Source organism: Anser brachyrhynchus (genome assembly GCF_964034855.1).
Source record: "Anser brachyrhynchus genome assembly, chromosome: 1".
Classification (NCBI taxonomy): domain Eukaryota; kingdom Metazoa; phylum Chordata; class Aves; order Anseriformes; family Anatidae; genus Anser; species Anser brachyrhynchus.
Genome location: NC_137694.1, coordinates 193,183,722 through 193,208,291, shown reverse-complemented (window position 1 = coordinate 193,208,291; position 24,570 = coordinate 193,183,722). Strand labels below are relative to the sequence as shown.

General features: G+C 40.8%; 1 protein-coding gene across 5 annotated transcripts in view; it reads right to left on the bottom strand.

Annotated features, from left to right (window-relative positions):
* CRYL1 (crystallin lambda 1) overlaps positions 1–24,570 on the bottom strand; it is a 63,460-nt gene that overhangs the window by 18,590 nt on the left and 20,300 nt on the right. For all 5 annotated transcript variants that reach the window (XM_080576877.1, XM_080576878.1, XM_080576881.1 and 2 more), the window contains 2 exons: positions 14,044–14,205; positions 9,268–9,462 (listed from right to left, as the gene is read on the bottom strand). In XM_080576877.1, the coding sequence (XP_080433003.1) occupies positions 9,268–9,462; positions 14,044–14,205 (357 nt within the window). The remainder of the gene's footprint in view (positions 1–9,267; positions 9,463–14,043; positions 14,206–24,570) is intronic.

The following is a 24,570-nucleotide window of genomic DNA, read 5'->3' as shown; positions in this document are numbered from 1 at the left end:
AACCTTCCCTCTTGCAGGACCACGTCTGACACGCTCCTTTGTACCACACGGTGATCAGCTAGAGCTACAAGCATGTGGGACAGCTCTCCTGACCTGCTGCAGACTCTGATGTCTGAGCTAGACGTCTAGACTCTCTTTACGATCAGTAGGGGAAAAAAAGGAGATCAGCGTCCTTAAGCATGCATCTGGAGTAGGCCAGATGAGTTGTATCCTGAAAGGGCCTAATTTTCCTCATGCACGGAAAAACAAGTAAGGAGCTTGCAAGTCAAACATCTGCACTGTACAAGTCTCAGCTTAAGTGAGCTGAATCCCATCCACAGTGTCCTATGTTTGTCAAACACATCTACTGTTACTTTAGAAGAAAATGATAAGCCAAGGACCAACATAACTTCCATAACCAAAGAAACCGAGTTTTTAATCCCCTCAGGCTTAAATAGAGCCTTTTATAATATTCAATCTCAAGTCTCAAACTGTTAGTAGGCATTGCTCCTATCAAAAATAACCCTGTCTGAGTCACTGTTGCAGAAGACTTTTGAAATCTATCTTGAAAAAGGAAACAATGACATTATTATTACGATCAACCCACCATGTTTGCAACATGCAGCTCTGGTAACAATTTAATTATAATCATAGAATAGGTAGGGTTGGAAGGGACCTGAAAGATCATCCAGTTCCAACCCCAAGTTGGGCACACAATGGCAGGGATAAGGAAGCATTATTTTCTTCAACCCAAACGTAAGGCAGTGGTACGGTAATTTGTCTAGAGGAAGACAAGAAGGTCTGTGTAAAGACAGGTCCAAGTGCAAACCTCGGCATTCAGGTTACAGAACGGATGTCAGTGAAACAATCAGGCACCACATGTTCTGTGAAAGTTTTTTTCTCCTGAAATAACACCACAACTTCTTTGAACAAGAATAGCAAAGTCAACAAAAGCACCCTTCTGTTGGCAGTGCTTCATCCGAACAATGAGTTATGCTGGTAAAGCTGTGCTTGATGAGTGATTTTTTTTTTCTTCCCCTCTCAGGTTGACAAAGATTTGCAGACAATTAACCACAAGTTCCAGACAAGCATCTGAATGGCAGCAGCACTTAAACTATAATATTAAAGAGTTAACAGCCTTACATAAGACTTTTGAAACAATTCAGAATCAATGCAGATTAATTTTCAAACGAAAAAGTGATCTCTTCCTTCCGATACTGTAGTCTTCAGTACCAACATTTGAAGAGCTGGAGCTCTCAGGATCACAGGGTGAGCGCTTTGCTCTTGGCCTTCTGCCTAAAGCTGTAATTTTATGGCTATGACCGCTAAAAGGCAAAAATTGTGGTTAACAGAAGGAAAATAAAACAGATCCCTCCAGCTGAGGTCTCTTATTCTGTACATATAAGCTCAATTTTCTTTGTCACACAGATCCTCTTAAAGAAAAGTCTTTTACCTTGTTCTGTTCAGAAACAAGAAGACAAGTAAGAAATATGTTCAACAGTCTTTCTCTAGGGGATAACTACTCCCACTTATGTTAAAGAGATCATTAAGTTCGTGGAATGATTCAGCGGGGTAGGTGCAAGGTCAGCGAGGTGTCTTCCACAAGGATTGGTGTTTATGCTAAGAAGTAAACAAGAAAGTCTTCCAACCCAGTTTCATTAAGTCTAGGTGTGAAACAACCCTCCCGAGGAGGATTTTTCCTCCTCTTCATTCTGCCTAACCCTTCTTGCAAGTCTTCCCCTTAAGCACTTGTCAAAGGGAAGAGGAAGTACATAAAAGTTAAAGCTTTGTTTACCAGAAGCTGACTGACTTTCACAGATACAGAATTCAGGAGGTAATTTAAAACAAATTCCACCAAAATCCTCAGTGACCGCAATGGGCAGCCAAACTTCAAGATCTACACTAGATCAGAATCCTCCACACTGCTTATGACACCACTTAGATACCACAATCAGATCTTCCCACGTATTTTAATCTCCTGTGATGCCAGAGTATTATCCTTCGGTAATTTAGTGATCCTCGCTATGTGGGGACCCTGTTCTCCTTTCCAAAAGCCTGTGGCGGTTCTGCCATCTCCACCTTTGGGCCCTGACCAGCCTGCCAGGTTTTACGTCTGTGAGTCACACCTGCACCTCAACTTCTGTCACCGACTTGGATTGTCATCATATCAAATATGTCACGGACAAAAAACAATCTTATTTTTTCCTGCTGCTACCAATTCACCACGTTCTCCTACTAACTCCAGCCTGTCTGGAGTTATTTTGGACTCTACTCCCTCCTTGACCACATAATAGGTCTCCAGATTTGCCACTGGATCCTCTGAATCTCTACGGTCCAGTCTTTTTTCTCTCCGATTGCTACTAATATATTCATTCTCTGTCAAAAGCACTCGTTACACCCTTTACTTCTTCACTATCACTTCAATCAAGTCCCTTCGATCCACACCCTGATGAAATCTTTTTCCAGTCCTATCATTGAGCATATGACTTTTCTCCTAGATCCCTCTACCAGCTCCATTTCTTCCCATTTCATCACGTTTGAGAAACTTATCCTACAGTTTACACCTCCTTACTTTGCTGGCCCTCATCTTCCCCCATGACACCCTCACACACCTCACCCTGTAAGAACAACTGAGTATCAACACTATTTTTCTCCCTGGGCTTTTGATCTTCTTTTTATGATGTCCACTTTTTATGGATACTGCATAAACTGCATGCTTAACCCTCTACAGTTATCTTTGATTCTTGTAAAGGATCTCTGACCAACACTGTAATACAATTAATAATAACGAATTTGGAATTTTGAAGCCTTACCAGTATTTAAGAACAGCCAAACTAGCCACCTGAGATGGGTGAGGTACATAAATTAGGGACTGAAGCCAATGCACATTCTTGCTGTGAAAATGAACTGAAATGGACACAGCCAAACCACAACTGCTTATTTTCCAATAGAGTAACAAAACAAAACAAAACACTAAATAGCAGGACCACCCATTCTTAATGAACACAGTCTCCATGACTATAACTTAAAGAGTAAACCCATTTTTAAAGAAACTTTTATTAAAGCGGTACTAAGAGCTTACATAGAGGACAAAACATAATCTTTGAGACATGCACCATATGATCCATCTCACAAAGTAGTTTCAGCACGTTCTTAAAGGCAGCTGAAACTCCTAAATAAAGCAAATAAAGAGGCCAAGTCTCTGCTCCTACGAGCTACGAACAAAATCAGATATAGCAGTGGTTACTGTCAATGGAGGTATGAGAAAGTAAATAAATGATAACAGGGAATAATAGAGAAAGCTGTCAGGTATTTTTCTCTACTGTTGGTTACAGATTATTTTAATAGTTACAAACTTAAAATATCAAAATTTAAGGTTAAGACGACTAGGAAGATCAGAGCAGTAAAGGTCTTCAAACTCAACATCTCACAGTATGTCTCTTACTCTCATTATAAACGGCTTTGCAACCAAAGAATTAAAAATATAAAGCCTACAAGAACTTCTTGTATGTCCTGGATGGTTTTACGTTAGTTTTCTCCAGGAAGTTCTCAGATACTTGACCTCAAAGAGGAAGACATGGAAACAGACAACTGGAGTCTTCCCAATACCTGCATTTTCATGGAATAGATGTGGAGCCCGGGGAGAGAGAAAACCAATACAAGAAGTTCCTGCCACAAACACCTGCGCTGCCCAAGAGCTTGTAACTTGCATGTCAAAACAATGTTCAACAAGACATCGTGTCACACAAAAAGACTAGCTCAGATCTAAAATAAAACATCTCATTGCAGCACTCGTCTTGAAGGAGAACATTCGCTTGAATTCCTTCTTTTCAGCCCATAAGTGAATCTACGGTCTTTGCTGCTAACTTCTCGTAAAGTTGAACTCCTGTATCCTTAAAACAACATTTCATGTTATCTACCTCGCCAAAGTTCTCAGTACCAAAGTGTACTCTCTGCACATCACCAAACCAGTCTTTGCTCTCCTACTTCCCTAAAAAATTGGTTCTCAACCTCCAGTTCTTCTAATTTTTCGTCACATTAACCTCCCACTCCCACATTTGGCCCAGTCCTGCATTCACTCAGTTTGTGCCCGGGTTCAATATACCAGCTCATGGGTGCTTGAGGACCCCAACATCTTTGGGAAAGGCAAACTGTATCCCAATGTCTGGGTTTATCATTGCTACTTTCATCACCTTGCCCTGAAATTTGCTGTGCTCTGCTTAAGCACCCATGCCCACGTGCAGTTAGGTCACCATGTGGAATCTGAGCCTGATCGCAACCTGCTGGCAAGCCCCCCCCCAGATTTCTGGCTGTTGCACTTCCTACTCTTAGACCCCAGACAGCAGAAATTGGCAAGTCCAATGCATGATCCAGCAAGCAATTATATTTATCACAGGAATTCAGAGCAAGCAATGAAGGCTTTGGGACTGCAGTGCTTGCTTTCTGTACAGCCCCATGTTCAAATGCTCCTCATCAGGTGACACAATCGTAGCTTTGCATCAGAGCCCTTCTCCTGTGGTGCGATTCCTGCCCCATGCCTCACGCATCTCATCACAACACTGCTAAAGAAAAGGGGGACTGGCAAGCTGTCAGTTACTGAGCTACATTTGGGAACTAAAACATACCCTGCAAACTGTTCAGTCTACTCTTGATAATGTTTTCCAGATAAACGGTGTTAGCACAGCTGTACCTGCATGTCTATCACCAATGCCCTTTTAAACGGTACATACATACTTCTACCAGTGAACTTTCAACTAGTTTCTTGGATGAAGTAAGATCAGCTAATTAAAAAAACTAAAAGAAAAGGTGATTGTCATGAAAGTACCTCTGCACATGTGCAGGTGTAAGGCTGCTCCCCCTGCTATTACTGTAAATATTTTTGAAGTGAAGACCCAGATGAGAATTTTCAAGTTTACGTTTCAAAGTCCTCACAGAGGGTTGTTTACATAAAGGGGCTGATTTAAGATAGTTTGAAGTGGCTTCAAAACACTTAAGATCACTGCTGTGTTTCTTTCCTGGTTCACACATGGCATTTTTAACAAGGACATAAATATTTCTGCATATGTCAGAGAGCAGTTGCAAATACAGCAGTCCTCTGTCAACAACATAGATTTTCCCCCAAGTACTCACCATGTTAAAAACAAATTCAAAGAAAACTCATAACAGAAGTATGAGCACTGATCAATTTATGAAAAGTAATGGCAGGCATACAAAGACACTTGTTCTGGCATTTTACAACCAGCAATAAAACAAGTATGCTTGAAATCATGTTTTATGGTTCCATTTCACTGTTCTTTTACAACAGTCAAAAGCAGTATACAATTATTAGCATTAAAATACCAAAGCATTCATAACTAATTTCATAAGAATGCCTGTGTTCTGCATCCAAAATGTCTTAGACTGCCAAATCTAATACACACAATTTACCTATCTAACCACAAAAGGATTAATACTAGGGTCATTTTGGACAAACGGGTTTTATTACTATGTCTCTATTTATTACTATGTCTCTATTGCTAATATTTGTAGTTTAGCTTCCACCTACAGTACTTCTTAGGGTAGCAAAAAGTTTTGTTACTACAAAGAATCAGTATGACCTTCTGCAGCAAGAAAATAAGAACACCAAATAAAATTTGATTTTTTAGGAGCTTTTCAAAAATTGTGAGCTGGGGATGCTGATGTTTTTCAAAGTATTTTAACCCTCAAAAATAAGGACTAAAAAGTGACTTTAAAAGTCAGAACCAAGAAATACATTTTCTCCGCTTTGAAAATGGAAAACACCAAAAGAACATGACTTGCAATGAAAACGACGAAGTTGGCAGCACAACAGTAGGAAGAAAAACTGCTCAAGGCCTTTATTTTTCACCTATCTACAGTGATTCTCCCCCAACAAAGGGGCTGTTTAGCCCCAAGTCATACAGCTGAAACTATACGCCTTTGATACCTGGTATTCGTCTAGACTTTTGAAATGGAAATACAATCAAAGTTGTTGCAGTTTAAATGTGTATTTGCCTGAAATGCAATAAAATTAAAACCAGAACAACTTGGAAACTTAGATAAAGCACAATGAAAGCAACTTCGTCAGTGCTTAAAGCACTGTTGTGTTACTATTAACAGAATACCACCCACAGGTTTATACTAAAGGTACAGGTTCATACTGGAAGTTCACCTCGTCAGTACCTTTTTTCTCCCACTGATAATAGCCTACAGAGTGTTCTTATCTTTCCATAATCAAAGAGCACACACAGAGTGATACTTTCATAGTTCAATCACAAGCAGTATCTCAGCTCCCAGCAATCCAGTCTTTCAGATTTTGAGAGTTGGAGGTTGTTTCTACATTGTTTTCATTTAACATAAATGTGTCTAAATGTTCCCTGAACCAATTCATAGTTTTGGCATCCAAGGTCTCTGTGACAGCAAGTTTCACAATTCAGCTTAAGCCTCTTAGAGTCATGAAATAATCCTACATTTTTGAGGCATTACTTTCCCTGATATATATGCCTACGCATTACCAAACTTACTGGTCCACAATTTGCCAACTACACTTGAAGCTTTTTTTTTTTTTTTAATCTCAGGTGTAAATGCTAACTTCCATTTCTACAACGCTATGCTAGCAGGTGTGTAAAAAGATGCTTACACCAGTATTTCATGACCTTAATATTTGAGCTCTGGGAGTCTTTGATAAGTTCAATTTCCCTTTCATTATCTGCTGCTATTCATTTCATCTTTCCCCTTCTAAAAAATCTTGTTCTTCGCATGACTGAAACAACTTGTTAGACCCCTTTCTTTTAAGGAAAGATTAGAGTTGGAGAACCTCCTCAACAGTGAGCACCACAGTTCAGTAAACAAAATCACAGAATGGCCGAGGTTGGAAGGGACCTCTGAAGATCATTTAGTCCAACCCCCCGCCGAGCAGGATCACCTAGAGCACATTCCACAGGATGGCATCCAGGCGGGTTTTAAATATCTCCAAAGAAGGAGACTCCACCACCTCTCTGTGCAACCTGTCTTCAGTCTTCTTTTCCAGGCTAAACGGGCCCAGTTCTTTCAACCTGTCCTTGTACAACAGGTACTCCAGTCCTCTAATCATCTTTGTAGCCCTCCTCTGGACTCACTCCAATAGTTCCATGTCCCTCTTGTACTGGGGAGCCCAGAACTGGACACACTACTCCAGGTGTGGCCTCACCAGGGCTGAGTAGAGGGGGAGGATCACTTCACTTGACCTGCTGGCAACACTTACAAATGTACCCCAGGATGCTGTTGGCCTTCTTGGCCCACAAGTGCTCATGGTCAGCCTGCTGTCCACCAGGACTCCCAGGTCCTTCTCCACAGAGCTGCTCTCCAGCAGGCCAGCCCAGCCTGTACTGGTCATGGTGTTATTCCTCCCTAGGTGCAGGACCCTGCACTTGCCCTTGAACTTCATGAGGTTCTTCTCAGCCCACCTCTCCAGCCTGTTGACATCCCTCTGAACGGCAGCACAGCCCTCTGGGCTATCAGCAACTCCTCCCAGCTTCATGTCATCAGCAAACCTGCTGAGGGTGCACTCTGTTCCATCGTCCAGCTCACTGATGAATAAGTTGAACAAGACTGGACCCAGTACTGACCTGACCCCTAGGGGACACCACTAGCTACAGGCCTCCAACTAGACTGCACCACTAAGCACAACCCTCTGAGCTCTGCCATCCAGCCAACTGCCAATCCACCATCCACTCATCTAGGCTGCACTTCCTGAGCTTGACTATGAGGATGTTATGGGAGACAATGTCAAAAGCCTTGCTGAGGTCAAGGTAGACCACATCCACCACTCTCCCCTCATCTACCCTGCTAGTCATCTTGTCATAGAAAGATATCACATTGGTTAAGCATGATTTCCCCCTGGTGAATCCATGCTGACTATTCCTGATCACCTTCTTATCCTCTACATGCTTGGAGATGATCTCCAGGATGAGCTGTTCCAACACCTTTCCAGGGATGGAGGTGAGGCTGACTGGCCTGTAGTTGCCTGGGTCCTCCCTTCTTGCCTTTTTTGAAGACTGGCATGATGTTGGCTTTCTTCTAGTCCTCAGGCACCTCTCCTGTTCTCCAAGACCTTTCAAAGATGATGGAGAGTGGCCTAGCAATAACATCGGCCATTTTCCCCTAGGGGTTTGTCTTCCTTGTTCACATTTTTGGTAGTAGTTTTTATTTTCTTTTTTTTTTTTTTCTCTTGATAAGCCTTATTATGGGTTGAAAAATAATTTAAAGGTTAATATCCTTTCTATCCTATGTCTTTCAACATGAGTACAGCTTTCTGAAGGGTTTTTTAATCATATACTTAAGGTTTTGCTTTAACTTTTTTAATAACAGATACCTTTTTTAATTTAAAGAAACATCTTCAGTAGAAGCTCAGTTCCTTCCCAATATCACTATGTATTATTACTCATCATCTCCTTTACATTGTTGCATTGTGTTGCTAGTGGAAGCTAACTGAAAGTAAAATCAGTTGAGCAAATATGTTTAGATACTGTTTTGGAAAGAGTTGTTTTATTTACAATATGTTAATATTACCTTAGTTCCAAGATCTTTACCTGTATCTGTGTGCATTTGTTATTTTTTTTAAACAGCTTGAAAAAAAATAAAAGAAGTCAAAGTAGTCTTTGGCTGACAAAAAAGTCAGCCCCACTCACACCAGTTAAATCTCTTCTCAACAGAATTCCAACAGCCTCTTAATTCAGCTCTTCCTGGTGAAAGAATGGATTTTGTAGCACAGAACATGCAACTGTGGGAAAAGCTGAAGCAAAACAAACAGATGATTCTCAGCTAGAAGTCAGAATGGGAGGAGGAGAGATCTGTCTTTACCTACAAGTATCAAATGAACCTAAGAGTTCAATTCCTGAAAGGCCACACAGAAAACCATTTAAAACATTTCATAATAACTGAAAAGTAAGCCAGCAACATTCAGAAAAATAACAGGAAATAGTGAGACAACATAGAAAAAATAAAAATCAGCATCTTGATTTCTGCACTTTCAACGTTGTTCTTTTGATTGTCCTAAAAAATGACAGTATTCTGAAATGAAAGCAGGATAAAGGATAGTTGTTAAGATCATATCACTTTGTTTTTCATAAACTTTGCTATTTATTACTGACATCACTTCTTACTGTTTTTAACTTACATGCTAATTTTAATTTTCATGTACACAAGGGACAGTTTAATAAAAAAGACAATTTTATAGGGAATTTAAATATATAATCTTGCTTGCCTCTACAAAACTGACAGTGTGTAAAAATTGCAAAAATATATACGTACACCCACAAGTCTCCAGGCTTCACTTATCACTGCATACTGGAGCCGATTCAGAACAAAGCCCTCAATTTCTCTGTTTAATTTGACAGGAGATTGTCCAATCTTCTTCATAAGAGCGTATGTTCTCTCTATAGTAGAAGGATCTGTTTCTGGATGCGGAACAATTTCAACCAATGGCACAAAGTAAGGTGGATTTACCTGAAGAAGAAACACAGAAGAAGAATGTCAGCTATGAGACTAACAGACCAAGTTAATATAAAGCGTATCTATAACTTTCTACTAGTGTGGATATTTTCCAGTGAATAGAGTAGGTCTGATCTTTAGACCCTGAGACAATTCACCAGTTCAGTAAAAAAAAGTATATTAATTCAAATTAAAAAATAAAATCTTCTATGATTAAATCTAGCTCTGTTTAATCGCAACAAAGTTCACGTAGCCTAAGGAGGAGAACACTTCAGTACTAGAAGGCTTTATGCCGACTTGAATAACTGATGTTTTCCCAATATGCAGGTTGGTTTTTGCTGTAAAAAATGACCACCACTTGTCTTCCCAAATTAAACAAGGCATTTCCTTTTAGATAATCAGAAAATTTGTAACAAAATTATTGCTATGCACCACCTGTATGATGCAAAGCTCAACACATAAATGGCTACTGGCCCAAGCCTGTGAATATATTGTAAACACATTAACAGATATCACATAATACATACTTCCAAAAAAGAACGCTGTGGAACAGGTTACCTTCAGACACTGTACCTCCTTAAAAAAAAAAAGCCACAAAAACCTACTTCTCCATGACTCTTCCCAAATGTAATTTTACACACAAGTCTCGACTTGTGTGCAGTGTGTTTTTGAAGTTATAAACAAAAAATTCTAACGAACATCCTAGAAGTGCCTAAAGTTCTTCAGGTCAGCGTTACAGGCAGTAGCCAGTGTGTGCTCCTCCCAGAAATAGGAGTCCTTAAACTATATTCTTAAGGTCTTAAATGAAGCTCTTGTACTCATTTCCAAGTAACAGTCAGACCCAACATACCATAAATGACCACCAGAAAAAACATCCACATTTAAAGGATGGTAATTAAATACTGATTCTTTCACCATGCTCCCTTGCAGTCAGCTGCTCTTAACTGTACTCATGTAAATGCAAATGCAGGACTCAAGTCACAGCAGTGTGCCAGCAGTCCTTCCTCTGGTTTGTTTTTTGTTTCAGTACTTACATGTTTTCCTTTACTGTAGCATCTGACCAACACATAACCTGCTGTACAGCTATGCCTGCTCTAACCCATGTAATACATTTACTTCATTTTCTTTGGCAGTGTCACCACCAAAGCTGTGTGGTGTGATGGACACCGCTGCAGACATGGCGGTGCCAGGCAATTCAGCAAGACCTGAAACAGTGCAAGCTCCAAGAAGTTCTCTGAAGGCTTTTCTAACCCTTAAGTATATCACCGGGTCTCATCAGAAAGAAGACGAGCTAATTGTTGAGCAAGACTGAGGCTATTATGAATTTCTTCCACGATTAGTTTTGACAGAGACCTTATTGAAATATTTTATTTCACGGACTTGGCACAAGGAGTGTATGGGTGTGTTACTGAGCACACTGTGGAGACTTAGGAGGATAATTGTTTAAGAGTGAGATAATTGATGCTGGTAAAAACTAGAAGTGGTAAAATGTAGATGAAATTGAAAGGGAGAAAAAAAAAAGACTTCTAAAATCAGAAGGGTAATGCAAAGGCATTCTTAAGAGAGCAGGAGAATTTACCTTACTCAGCCTAACAAAATGATAACTAAGAAGGGATAAATGAAGTAGAGAGACAGAATTAGACTAGAAAAAAGCTACACAACTACATAGTCTACACAAGCAAATTTTAACAGACCATTAGTAAGATTGAAATAAAAGGAAACTTCATATAGAAGCAGTCAAGTAAAAAAAACTAAGAGGGAGCTTAATATATTTTAAGACAACTTGATGACATGCCTCCTCTTACAGCAAGGAACTTCACTCGGTGGCAGTCTCCTCTAGCTCCATGTTTCCAGCTGTGTGATCTGGCAGGCTCATATGGTACTTGAGAAGTGAACTGCTGTGCAGACCTCTACCGCCACAAGGCCTGAAACTGCTGACAGAACAGCTGTGCCTGTAAGTATTGCATGCACTTCTATCATACAGCTGTGCTGCAGGATTTCATTTATTTTTTCTGATTACTGAGCTTATTATGTTAAGCAAAGTGAAGAGTTCCTTCTGGCCTTTGGGCATTTCACTTCATTTCTCCTCAGCATGCTCACCTGTGCCAGAGGCTTTACAACTTGAGCTTTTTATTTTTCTGGAATAACAAATTCCACACTTCTTATTTTCAGTGTCTTTCTGAACAGATTACTTCCTTCAGCCACCATTCCCCATGTCCTACTTTTGTTTAAGTTGCTAGTAAGGTCATGATTAAAACAAAACAATCAAAAACCAACTACTACTACAAAGCAAATATTTTTCTTGATATAACGAATAGAGAAATGCCCCTGGAATAGTACACTCCCCTTTGGGTGAAGCTGAGACTACTAAGAAAGTGGTCTCAGACTGCAAAGCCATCTCGGAACAATGAGACATTTTATGGCACTCTGAAGTATTTACTTTGGAAAATACACATATCCTTACAACAGCAACTTAGAAAAATGTTTATGCAGAAACTAGCTACTTTGCCAGATCTGATCAAAGATGGTTTCAGAAGTAGATCCTATGAAGGCTGCAGCTGAAACTAAATGGAGCAACCAGTACAAACCAGCTTGGGATAACAATAAAAGAGTAATGGAAAAAAAAAGAAAGGCTGACAGGCAGAAGAACACAGGAAGAAGCCTAGGGAATGGTAATAAATATATAAAATCATAGTTATAGTTCCTTAATACAGAAGCTTAGAAGAAGAGACATGATCTTTTGCACTATGGAAAGTTACAACCCTGGAAATCTGAGATAAGGAACTCCTGAGTTTTAGACTGGAGAAAGGCTAAACTTAGGCACAGATACATACTTTGAAGCTTGATTTCTTTTTCCAATTAAAAGGGGATAAAAAAAATCAGTTTTAAGGAGAGAAACCAATCCTTTTGTTCCTTTTGCTCATCAGTCACCCCAAGACACAATACTAGTGGTGAAGGGGTGTCAAAAGGGCTGACCAAATGCTTTGACACTGCAGCATTAGGCTACAGGCAGCTGTAGAGATATCACAATGAAGTAGTGCTGTATTTTTGTGTTCACATTGCCATTCTGGAGCATGCCAACGGAATTGGCATTTACTGTACATTCTGAGCCTGTACATTCTACCCTGGAAAGACAAAATGTAGTAATGTTTTAGCTGGCAGGTCAAGGGAGGGGATTCTCCCCCTCTGCTCTCGTGAGACCCCACCTGGAGCCCTGCGTTCAGCTCTGGGTCCCCCAGCACAAGAACAATGTCGAGGTATTAGAACAAGTCCAGAGGAGGGCCACAAAGATGATCAAGGGGCTGGAGCAGCTCTCCTGCAAAGACAGGCTGAGGGAGTTGGGGTTGTTCAGCCTGGAGAAGAGAAGGCTCCGGGGAGACCTCAAAGTGGTCTTCTGACACCTAAAGGGGGCCTACAGGAAAAGCTGGGGAGGGACTCTTTGTTAGGGAGTGGAGTGACAGGATAAGGGGTAATGGTTTTAAACTACAAGAGGGGAGATTTAGATTAGATATAAGGAAGAAATTCTCTACTCAGTGGGTGGTGAGGCCCTGGAACAGGCTGCCTGGAGAAACTGTGGATACCCCATCCCTGGGGAAGTGTTCAAGGCCAGGCTGGATGGGGCTTTGAGCAACCTGGTCTAGTGGGTAACATCCCTGCCCATGGCAGGGGGGTTGGAATTCAATAATCCTTAAGATACCTTGCAACTCAAACTATTCAGTGATTCTATGAACCACAGACAGCAGAAGAGTACCGTTCTCCAGTTACTGCAAGCCTTCATGACCACAGCCCTCTTAACCTAACATTAGTCTTGTGTTTGAAAAATCAGTTGACAGACTCAGAGTCCAGAAGACAGAGCAGGAAGAATCCCAGTGATTAAGACAAAATGTTCCTCCACGCTGAGGACAGAGGTGAAAAACAGCTGTCCAGCAGCCCCACAAATGCTTACAGAGGCTCAAAGGTAGCCTTCAACATTTTGAGGTTCTGCTGCCACCTCTAGTCATGCTACTTATGCATCACTTGTCCCAGTCAGACACAAAGCATGCAAATTCAGCTTTAAGTACGATTTGTTCCATTTCATCTGCCTGCTGCTCCTCTTCAGGTGTACCACCTCTGCATGAAAAATCTGATGAAGCCAGAGTTAAAGCTTCCCACCTTTCATCTGCATTACCTGACAAGTGCATACAGCTTGCTGTTTGGAACCTTACTGATACTGAACATCAGCTGAAAAATGACACCAGGAAAAATAATGATGCCATGAGAAGAACGTAGGGAATATTATAAGTTTGTCTACCGAACAGAGACTCCCTGTACTTTGAGAACTATTAGTTGGAATAACACAGCAATGTGAGCACAAGAATTTACACAGAAGGTATCTAGAACCGACAGTACAAAACATGCACTCATTCTCAATTTAGTATATGCTGTCACACAGAATGACCAAACTAAAGCATTTCCAAAAATTCAGGCCCTGCACACTAACAGAGATGTGAAAGCACTCCACATATCCTCTCTCAATCTGCTGGGAAGAAATTGGGACACAGTTTAACTAAATACCTATAATGTTACTATAAAAACAATACATGTCATCATACTTACAGGATGCGACACAATACACTGCTTAACATGCTTAAGGCCAGTGAACAGTTTGCTGGGTAAGAGACAAGAGGTCGAGCTGCTCAAGATAACATTGTCACCAACAATAAGATCCAGCTGACCAAAAATCTTCTTTTTCAGTTCCAGGTTCTCTGGAGTACATTCCTGAAATAACAAAAAACAGTATTAGAAGTCTTCTATTTTAATAGCACTTATCTATGCATTTCAGACTTCACTGATCCATACAAACCATCAGTTTTAATTCAGCCTAGATGCACCAGTGAGCCATACTACAAAGATACCTTTCTACACACAAAGGAGTGAAAGCCCTAGAGGTTCTCTGTTGCAGAAGATGGATGACTACATACCGCTGGAGATTCAACACAAAGCAGATGATTCTGCTTTGTATAAAGTATAGACTTCTATTCATACAAAGAGGTAACATAGTAAGGAGGAATAAGACTTGTTCTTTTGTTGTTGTTTTGCTTTTATTTAAAAAAAAAAAAGAGAACCTCAAATGAAGTAAGTCAGTGGTCTTTTGTTCTTTTTCAGACAAGACAGAAATGAACATATGTAGCTCAAAAGAAGACAAACCTATGATTTCCAGAACTATGGCAGAAAAACACAACTTACAGTTCCGGAACCTGCACCAAAATATCTGTGACCCTCATGCTTGAAAAGCTTAAATACAGACACCTACTTCAACTGTGAGAAAGATTTTTGAAGTAGAATGCATGCTATCGAAACTTCTCCCAAGCTATGGAGCACATTCAGCTCTACAGAGCTGTGAAGTTTTACCTGTATGAGCCAACAGCCAGAATCTCCAGTCCCCAGAATTTGAAAGTTATCCCCATGAGCTGCCTGAAGGAGAGCATGCAGAAATGCATGCAGAAATCCACCAGTCTGAGAGCAACACGGACATGGGAGAACAACTACAGTGGATCCCACAATCAATAGGAAAGGCTTCAGTCTGGCCAGGACAAAACAGGGGAATAAAGCCAGCCAGCTTTTTGTTTGTTTTTATTGTTTTTTTTTTTTGTTCCCCAGAAGTGTTCTACAAAGTCTTAGAAGAATCCTAAACTTGCAAAACTTCAGCTTCCCATCAAAACACAGAAAATACCTACTTTTTTTCCAGCCCTAAGCTTCTCCCACCTATCAGCATTTCATTCGGTCCTTCCTGTTATGCTGAACTCAGCAGGAATGCCCAGGGCCACAGTTTTTCCATCAGGCTGGATATAAATGGGTTAAGACTAATTTGAAGTCTTCCAAGAAAATAAGCACGTTGCTGCATGGGACAGTACTAAAAGTTCCATGATGCAGGAGAGATAAACGGGGTCATTTAAGAACTCCAGAGAGAGCTCAAAGTAATAGGCATCCTTATCAAAACAAAGTGATACTCTGCTCATAACCAGCAAGCTTGGAGCCTGGAATTAAGTTTAAATAGTTTCTTTTAGTAAAGCCAAAGATGAAGAGAAGTCCGCAGATACTGTTCAGGCTAATAAACGGGTCTCACTGAATAGACGTATTGTGAACTTGAAACTCTAAGCCTCCTCTCACATCAGATGATAATCAAAGAGGCAAATTCAAATCTGCTGGAAACTCAAACCTCTGCCGCGGTTACGTAAGGTTTCTGAATGGGCCATTTGCTTGAAGTTTCTCATATATCGTCACAATTGTATTCAGGTTCTTGGACCACTGCAATAAAGCTTCTGTCCTCATCAGGCATGCAATTATTTTCTCAGACACACCAATTCCCTTAAGAACAGAGAAAATTAAGCTCTAAACAACCTATTAAACAGGAGCCTCACTTGCTGTCAGTTTTGGAGCCTGGAGAGGTCTGAGGCTATTCTGTTTACCCTGAGAAAAAGAAGATCAAACAGCAAGATAAGATACAGTTTTAAAGCTACTACAGTCTCTGTCAAAGAATCAGCGCAAAAAAAGGTTAGCAAACACCTCAGTGCATTTTAAGTGACACTGTATATTTCTGTGCCCTTTTTGTAGAGATTGCACTTCTCATTTGCGAGAAACAGTGAGCCTTTATTCCAAGGCTTGAGCGCCTGGACAAGGCTACTGCTAATCTGACTAAAAATTTATTAGATGTCCTCTTCAGCAGCCTGAGAAGAACACGACACCTGCTTATTTTTAAAACCCACCTCCTGGAATAGTTGCATTGTATTAAAAACTTCTAGTCAGACAGTTTAATGCCTGTTATCTGTACGTTCAGAGAACACATAGCTGCTACTTGGCCAGCCTATGAACACTGAAGGAACTAGACAAGGTAAGGCCATGCCAGACTTCCTCCCCAACAGTGATACCCAGATGTGGTGATCAGGGTCTAGTCGGCCCTAACTAAGAATCTGCACTCACATACGATGTGACCATTTGAATGCCAGTACATACAAATCTAGGAAATTTAATCTGTTGAAATCAAGTGGGTTTGTGTTTTTGTACAGGCTTTTCCCACCGTGCCGTCTGCACTCCCACGCACATCCACGCTCACCTGAGAGCACAGCTTCTTTTACCTATATTAAATGCTGGCATCTACCCAGATTCTTCCTATCCGTTCTTCGGTATGCCAAGGAAGCAATTCACCTGCATCACCCTCTAGCAAACACTCCCCAAAACGCTATCTTGCAAAATACCTCCCTTCTCCTTGCACCAGCAACTGGAGTTGCTGCCAAGGCAATGGATTTACTAGCACTGTGAGGTGAAGAAGCAAAGCATGGCCTGAAGCAAAGCACTGCAACACAGCGGTATAGTCCTAAAATAGCAGTACAAGCATCACAGTGTAAGATGAAAGCCCAAGATTTAAGCTGGCATGGAGATTACTAATTGTTCAGCAACAAGCAAGCCAGCTTTCTATAACAGCACCTGACAATGCTGTCAGAGCGAGAAGCAGAGACATCTCTATAAGCAAGTATGGAGCTTGACAGTGGTCACCAAGCATGAGGAATCCCTGAATAAACTGAAAGCCACAGCTGTACAATGACGAGTTCCCACCTCTTGACTAGATTCTGGCTGCTGTGTATTCAAGAAGCAATGAAGAAAACACTTATTCTCTGAGAACGTTAGTATGAACATTTACAACAATATAAGTCTCTGCAAGTGAAGACAGATCAATTTTGAGCTTGAAGGAACTAATCCTTGAAAATCCACCCACATTCCAGCTCACAGCATGTTATGAAGTCCCCTAGGCAGATACTCCTCCTCTCCTACCTTCATTTGGCACGCGGAGCACACCACCTAACCCCCAGCGGTTGTACTTCACCGCCATGCTGCAGCTGCTGCAGCAGGAACGCCCTACAGCCTTGCCCTAACCACAACAAAAGATAGAAAATTACTTGCAAGAGCTCTGGGCCTTCTTAGTCCCCACCGAATTCAACAGGGCTTCAAGCAGCAGGTGAGCTGTTTAGAAAGCATAACCACTTCAACTGCTACAAGCACGCTCTTCATCTTGTGCAGTTAAGTGAGGATCTCCAAACATACCACGAACCTTGGCTCCGTTCCTGTGTTTGTACACATGTAATTTACAGCACTGTAAGTGGTCTTAGCTTTTCCTTTTCTACAGAATGCTTTCCAGAGCCAGGTGACAGCGATCCTCTCATACACAAAGATGTACAGCAGCCACCTTTGGAGTGCCGACCTGTCCCACGAGCTGGACCCGGACCGACAGCACTCCTGGGACACAACCACTTTAATTCCTACAGCAACAGACCACCAGCTTCTGGAGGGAATAGGAAGATCTTCAGAGGATTAAGAAACAAAGAGCAGAGAGACCTCTGCAACTCCAAGCTGCTTTTCTGAAAGTCTTGGTGCCTAATCCCTTTATACAAATACCTTCATTATCTTCTATAGCTATAATCCACTAGAAAGAACACAGAAAAGACTTCAGGCATAATTGTTTTATTTTTAATCCACCAAATCATGTTAGAAAGATGTATCTTTAAAAACAAAGCCTGATTTACACAAACCTACATAAAGCAGGGATCCATGGATTTTAAACTGTATTAAGTTCATCTCTATAAGGCCAGACATCGGTAAGATCTGAAAATTTAGTTAAACAAAAGACTTCAAAGATCTATTAACTATATTTAGCAACTGTACAGTCAAAAGCCTTTATTCCAAATTATTTAGCAAATCTAAATAAAGGAATCTTGTAGAAAAAAACAGCTGACTTCAAAAACAGATTGTACAAATGCTAAAATAAGCTATCTGTAAATTAAACCTTGCAATTTAGCAGACAATTCTTGTACAATATTACTTGCACAGCTGAGATTATTGAAGTTATCGAAGCAATACTGCACTTGTGTATGCAGATGAACAGCTACGCTCATCACTATTGCCATTTCACAGAATCCATATCAACCAAAATCAAATTATATTTTCAGTAAAACAGTGTTTAAAACACTCACTACTATAATTAGTAGTTCAAGACTAACTATTATTTCTGTTTAGGCTTTTGTTAGACTTGCTAGTTTCATCTTTTCTGCAGGGTTTAGGTCTGCAATTCTCTTCTGGAAGATCGAAGGTACACTGTCAAGGAAAGAGGGACTTGCTTCTTTTTGTTCTGTCACACACTGAGACACAGCCTGCTCAGCAGACGAGTCACACACATGAACCACACCACTGCAATTAAGAAGTGTGACATTTTGACTGCAAAGCTTAGGGGTTCTGCAAGCAAAGCGGGCTGAGAAAGAAAAGTGTTTTTAACATCAGAACAAGCTATTATGTAAGAATACCAATTTTGTTTCTGATGTTACTGTTATCACCGATTTAGCTCAACTATCAAGTATTTTACATTTGTTAAACAGGTTTGGTAACTTAACAAAATTCAAAATGATTACATATTCCAAGTGAAAATATATGACAGCAAGTATTCTAGATTTTCCTATTATCCCACCCTTTTTTCTAAAAAAAAATTACAAAGTAATTTTAGGTGCTTATTTTGAGACATGTTTTAAGATAAGTAGTATGTGGATATACCAGTAACTGTTATATGAACAAGTTTAAAATTAAGACCCTATTTCTTTATCAATTTCTACACAAACTCTAAGTATTTTTTTATTATTATTATTTATCCTAGTCAAAATCATTCAAAGCATTTTGTTGTTTTAGCCAAATGACAAGTAGTTTGACTGTAAAATATGTAAACAATGACTGTATGGTGCAACTCTATGAGACAGATCTCACCACACTATATGTTTTTTCATGTATTCCTTTAGCTTTTCTGTCCTAAAATGAATTTATGACTATATGTATTTATAAATAGAGCTTTCATCATCTGTATCAGAAGCTTAAAAGATGGATGGTCTAAAATATTGTAGGGTGATAACCCCCTCCACCTCTGTTTTTTTTAATAATTGATTTAAAAATACACACATGCACACAGAGACAAGTGGAACCTTCCCAAACCAAATGACATGAACACAATGGCTCAGAGACAAAAGTTACCTAGGTTTTCCCTAAGAATGTAAGAAACATCCTCTAGCCTTGTCCCCCGCCTTGCCTAACTGCTATAAAAACCTGCTGATATTTCATGCCACCAGTTTCCCATAGCAGGCAACTTCAGCAGTTCACCACCCACAACGTAACGTGGTGCTTTCTGTCAAGGGGCTCCAGTCCCCTCATCATGTCAGTTGCTCTCCTCTGCACCTCCCCTAGTTCTCACCCATCCTTGTTGGGATGAGTTCTGTCTGCAGGTCTAGCACCTATGAGACAAGGGCACACCAAAGTTTCATACAGCAGTATGACAATAACCTCCCACTCACCTCTCATCCCTTCCCAAGTGATACTCAACATTTTGCAAGCTTTTTTTTTTTTTTTGGCTGCAAACACACACTGCATTGATGATTTAAGAGAACTTTTTAGAGAAAAGTTGGACAATTACATTTTCGTTCCCAAACTGCAACTGCTACTTGTGACTTCAGAATCATGTAGCCATGATTTAAATAGTTTTTCCTTATGTTCTTTCACATCTGTGTTACTACTCACCTAGTACTTTCTCTCTGCTCAGGTTTAGGAGGCTTGTCAGGAATTTCTTAGGCTTGCATTGCATTAGGCCACCTAAAAGAATTTACTATCACCTGCAAACTCAAGTACCAGGAGTGTGTACCAACATTCTCAGGTCAATGATGAAAATATTGATTAAAATCAGTTCCAGCAACAACGTGTAAAAGCTTCCTTAAGATATCTACATAAGGAAGCATAACAGGATAAAAAAAGAAAGAAGAACAGCCTCCCCACACCCTGACTTAAGGTATACTCCTTTACACTCTGAAGTGAATCACTCAAGTGTTAATTCCTTCCTCTGGCACAGGACAGAGAAGTAAAGATGATGATCACAGAGTCTCTAAAGAAAATATTTTTCCCCTTTTCCTAGCATGTTGAAATTAATTCCAGATCAGGTCTTTCCAGCCCTATCAGAGTTCTAACAATGACTTTCCAAAACATTTGCTCTTAAATCTGTGGTTAAATATGAGTCCTGGGATTGTCCACAAGTTGTCTTGACTTCACAAATCAGTAACAAGTGCAAGGAGCAGCACGTACAGGGTACTAACACACTACTCAGACAACAAGCAGAAGGGAAGAGATAGGATGCATGTGCAGGTCTTGCAAAGTTGCAAGCGTAGATTGTTTTAAAAAAGTCACTGCACATTATTCCCGGGTTCTCGTATTACAGAAGTCAAAAAGAACTGAACTATTAGCTTTCTCTTAGTCTCTCAAGTTATTTTGAAAGCCAGGGGCATTAAAGTGCTTTACAGCTTTAGTTTTTAAGGTCGTCACTCTAAGCTTTCCCCTGCTCAACCTCAAATCACAAGAAACAACCATATCTAGTAATTAAGTATATTAACTAAGATGAGATGTCAAATAAGAATGCATCATTTCAAACTACAAGGATGGGGTGTGGGTGGGGAGAAACATTTCTTTCAGTCTCCTTTTAAGGAGAGCTATTACCCGTATCTGAGGGTGAAGGTAAGGACAGCTGCTGGACAGGAGACATTTGCACACACCAGCGTAGGGGTGTGGGACACGGCACAGGAACAGCAGATGCACACACAGCTGTTAGTGAGGGAGGCCCCAGGCTATGTAGCATCCTTCGGTGTGGTATCAGCATTTTGATCGGTTAAAATGAGGAAGATTAAAAAGAAAAGAAAAAAGAAAGTCAACAACATACCCTAATAATTGACATGGCTATGTTAGAGCACGACTACAGCTTGAGCCCCAGCAGCTCAGAGCACAGGGAGCACCTGGCTGAGCACGGCAGGGAGGTGAGATCAAGAGACTGGCCCCAAAACACTTGGGGGTGAAGCAGGAACCCAGGCTACGTGGGATACAAGCCAAGGAAAGACAGCTCAACGGGTTGCCTGCCCCTCTCCCCCCTGCAGACATGCATTCCACACAGCTGGTGCAGGACTTCCTCCAAAATGGGGTTTAAGCACATGTTCAAATACTGGATCGGTAACACAATATGTCTGTGGACAAAAGACTCAGATGTTAAACAGCTTAGTTACCCTAAAACAAGCCACACAGCCTGAGCAATCAAGTCTTTGTTTTCAACCTGAACACGAACTGGTATCCTTCTCTCTTACCCGTGGCTTACAGGATAAGGACAGCAGCACGCTAACTGAAGAGCAGACCACTGAGTCATTAATGAGGGGGAACACATTACCGCTGCTGGTGACACTATAAAAATGGTAAATAAAATGGAAGGGCATGGTCACATATGTTCACATCCCAGGGTTCAGTAACAGACTCAGAATAAGGGTAGGTAATAAAGTGCTTAACAGGGGGAAGAAAAAGGAATCCCATCATGACGATTTTAAAAACAAGTCGAACCATTTCTGACAGACAGTTGTCCAAGTATGACTGATCCTGCCTTGCGGCAGTGCATGGACTAAGTAACCTCTGAAGTTCCTTCCAGACAGGCTTTGGACAACTTGGGAGCTGGCAGGGCAGCTAAAGGTAAGGGTGAACCTTCTAATAAAGGTGAAATCCTCTCATAGGCTCTTCTGTTGAGGAGCAGAGGCTTAGAGTCAGGGCAACCCCTATACAAGGTTAACTCCAATTCATATTGTTTGGACTTGTTTAAATTTCAGTTCAAAACATATAAGTGTCTTACAGCAAATCTACAAGTATCCAGCTTTCAGAATGGTGTTATGGTAATATTCTGAAAGGCTTTAACAGAACTTAAAACCATCAACTAAAGGGCAACAGACCAGCAAGCCTAATTTGTTATGGAGCAGTTACAAAGGCAGCAGTTAAAACATCAGCATTTCTAAGCTAATCTGACTTTGAAAAGAAATAAAAATTAGAAATTTTGTGGCTATTAACTCACCTCAAATCTACCTAAATAACTTGTTAGGTGCCTTCACTGTATGAGTTCATACTAGAGGGAAATCTGATGCTTCCTAAATCACTAGCTCTTGACTGACATGAGAGACTGTCTACCACATGACACTGTACAAATAAATACCACTTTGGTGAGGTGAAATCTAGCATTTCAATGGAAACATTTTGTACCTTCCTACAGTTCAGAAACATGCCCTGTTAAGGAACTGGAGCAGTAAAATATCAAGTTGCAGCCACTGTACACTGTTAGAACAAACAAGTGAATTACAGGTGTCTGCTCAACCTTCAGTCAGTACAAAGCACAGAACAGGAGCTGGGCAAGCAGAATTACATGTTATCTAAATCAGAGTAAAAACTTGCAGATTTAGGAGGTTTTTTTTGTGGAGAATTATTGTGTTGTTTTTTTTTTTAAATACATAAATGAAGGCAAGTTTCATCTCGTTTATCGTCAGTATCATGCTATGAAGACAAGCACCTTTTTCCCTGAGGTTACTGTATCCTACAAAGCTTTCAAGAGACAAACAGAGATGATGATCAGGGCTGCCACAGGAGGGATTAGAATCCTTTTTGGTCCTTCAGGGAAGGGGCAAAAAGATCTCAACATGTGGCTGATCAACATCCTCCACCCCACATACTTTCTCGAAGAATCAGACCTGCTGTTTCCTTCTACTGTGATCCCATCCAACCTGAAAAACAGGGAAAAGTGCCAGGGGAAGGAATCCAGGAAAGGCAATGGAAATATAATACAGTTCTTGAAAGGAGACCAGAGAACAGTGAAAAAACACAGGAGCAGGGTTAACTGCTGGGCAGGACAACAGTTACGGCAGTGAAGACCTCCTCTAACAGGGACCAAAACCATTTTAAGGTCTGTAATGGTTGACAGTGCCAGCTGGTACATGCATATGCTACATGGGAGTGAACGTTAGAAAGTTTGGAAGAATAAAAGTCCATTCAACAGCAGCACCACAGCTGCCTACTCAGACTTCCAGTTCATCTCAAGCATGGACTTCATAAAGTATTTTACAGCAAGTCTTTGAGCTCTAACTGTTTCACTCCTAAAAATGGAGAACAGTTTTCCTCAAGCTTCTACAGAGATGGCGAGCCAGTTAACATCCCTAGAACCAGCTCCCTCAGAAGCTGAAATGGAATTGCTGGTGCCTCAGACCAGTGTTTGAGGTAGATAAGGTAAAACCAGGCCTAAGGTTATATTTGCCCAGTTAAGAGCAAACAGATCCGTGTTTGCCTGTCCAGTGCTTCAAGCTGACCATATACCAGTCCCAAAGAAGTTGTTACTCAATGCTTGCACACACCGCCTTGCAGCAGCTTTTCATTTACAGAGGTACTTCATTAACACAGCTTCCAAACCAGGATTGTCTCCCAGCCTACGAGCTCAGGGCAGCTGAAGGCACCTTTGCACATTGACCTGTCTGCAGACAGGTCATCACCAGAAGTACAAACCTTCTTGGAAGCCATCAGAAGAGCAGAACAAACGCTAACAGTAGAAATTGGTACCAATCAGTCAAGTAAGTTTATGTGACAAGAGACACGAGACAACAACCATCAGGACTCCCAAGTCAATGCTGATATCCCATCCTGAAGCACCTCCAGACTTTCTGAAAGTTAATAATTAAAAAAAAGTGCTACCACCTTAAAATTATTTAATTTATGTCTACCTGGGAGATAATACATCCAGGAAGGTCTGAAAGAAACCAAGCCAAAAATCTATTAGTGTTATTATTACCAGTTCAAGAGTTTGCACATGTAAGGTAGGATGGTGGGAGGCAGTCCTCCCATTTTAATATAAGAGTGGGAAAAAAAAAAAAAAAAAAAACAAACCTGCTCTAGGGCTTTTTTTTGGCAAAGTTCCTTTAAAATGTAAAAGGATAAATACCTCACACCACAGGGATTATGAATTCTCTCCACTGCAGTAGTCTGAATTTCAAGCTTAACATCATCCTCTTGCCAGCCTGCTTTGTCCCATGCCACAGCCCAGCTGGCAGGCTCAGAGAGCACCTCCCTGCCACCCTCCAGCCCCAGCTGCAAGGAGCCCTGCCAAGGCAAGCAGCTCACCGTGACCACTGGCCTCAAAGCCAAGGCACTCTCCCTGCTTGCTGCTGGAGAACACGGTAGGTAGCTCAAGTATCAAGCATTAGATCTCACCAACAACTAGTCATTTTATCC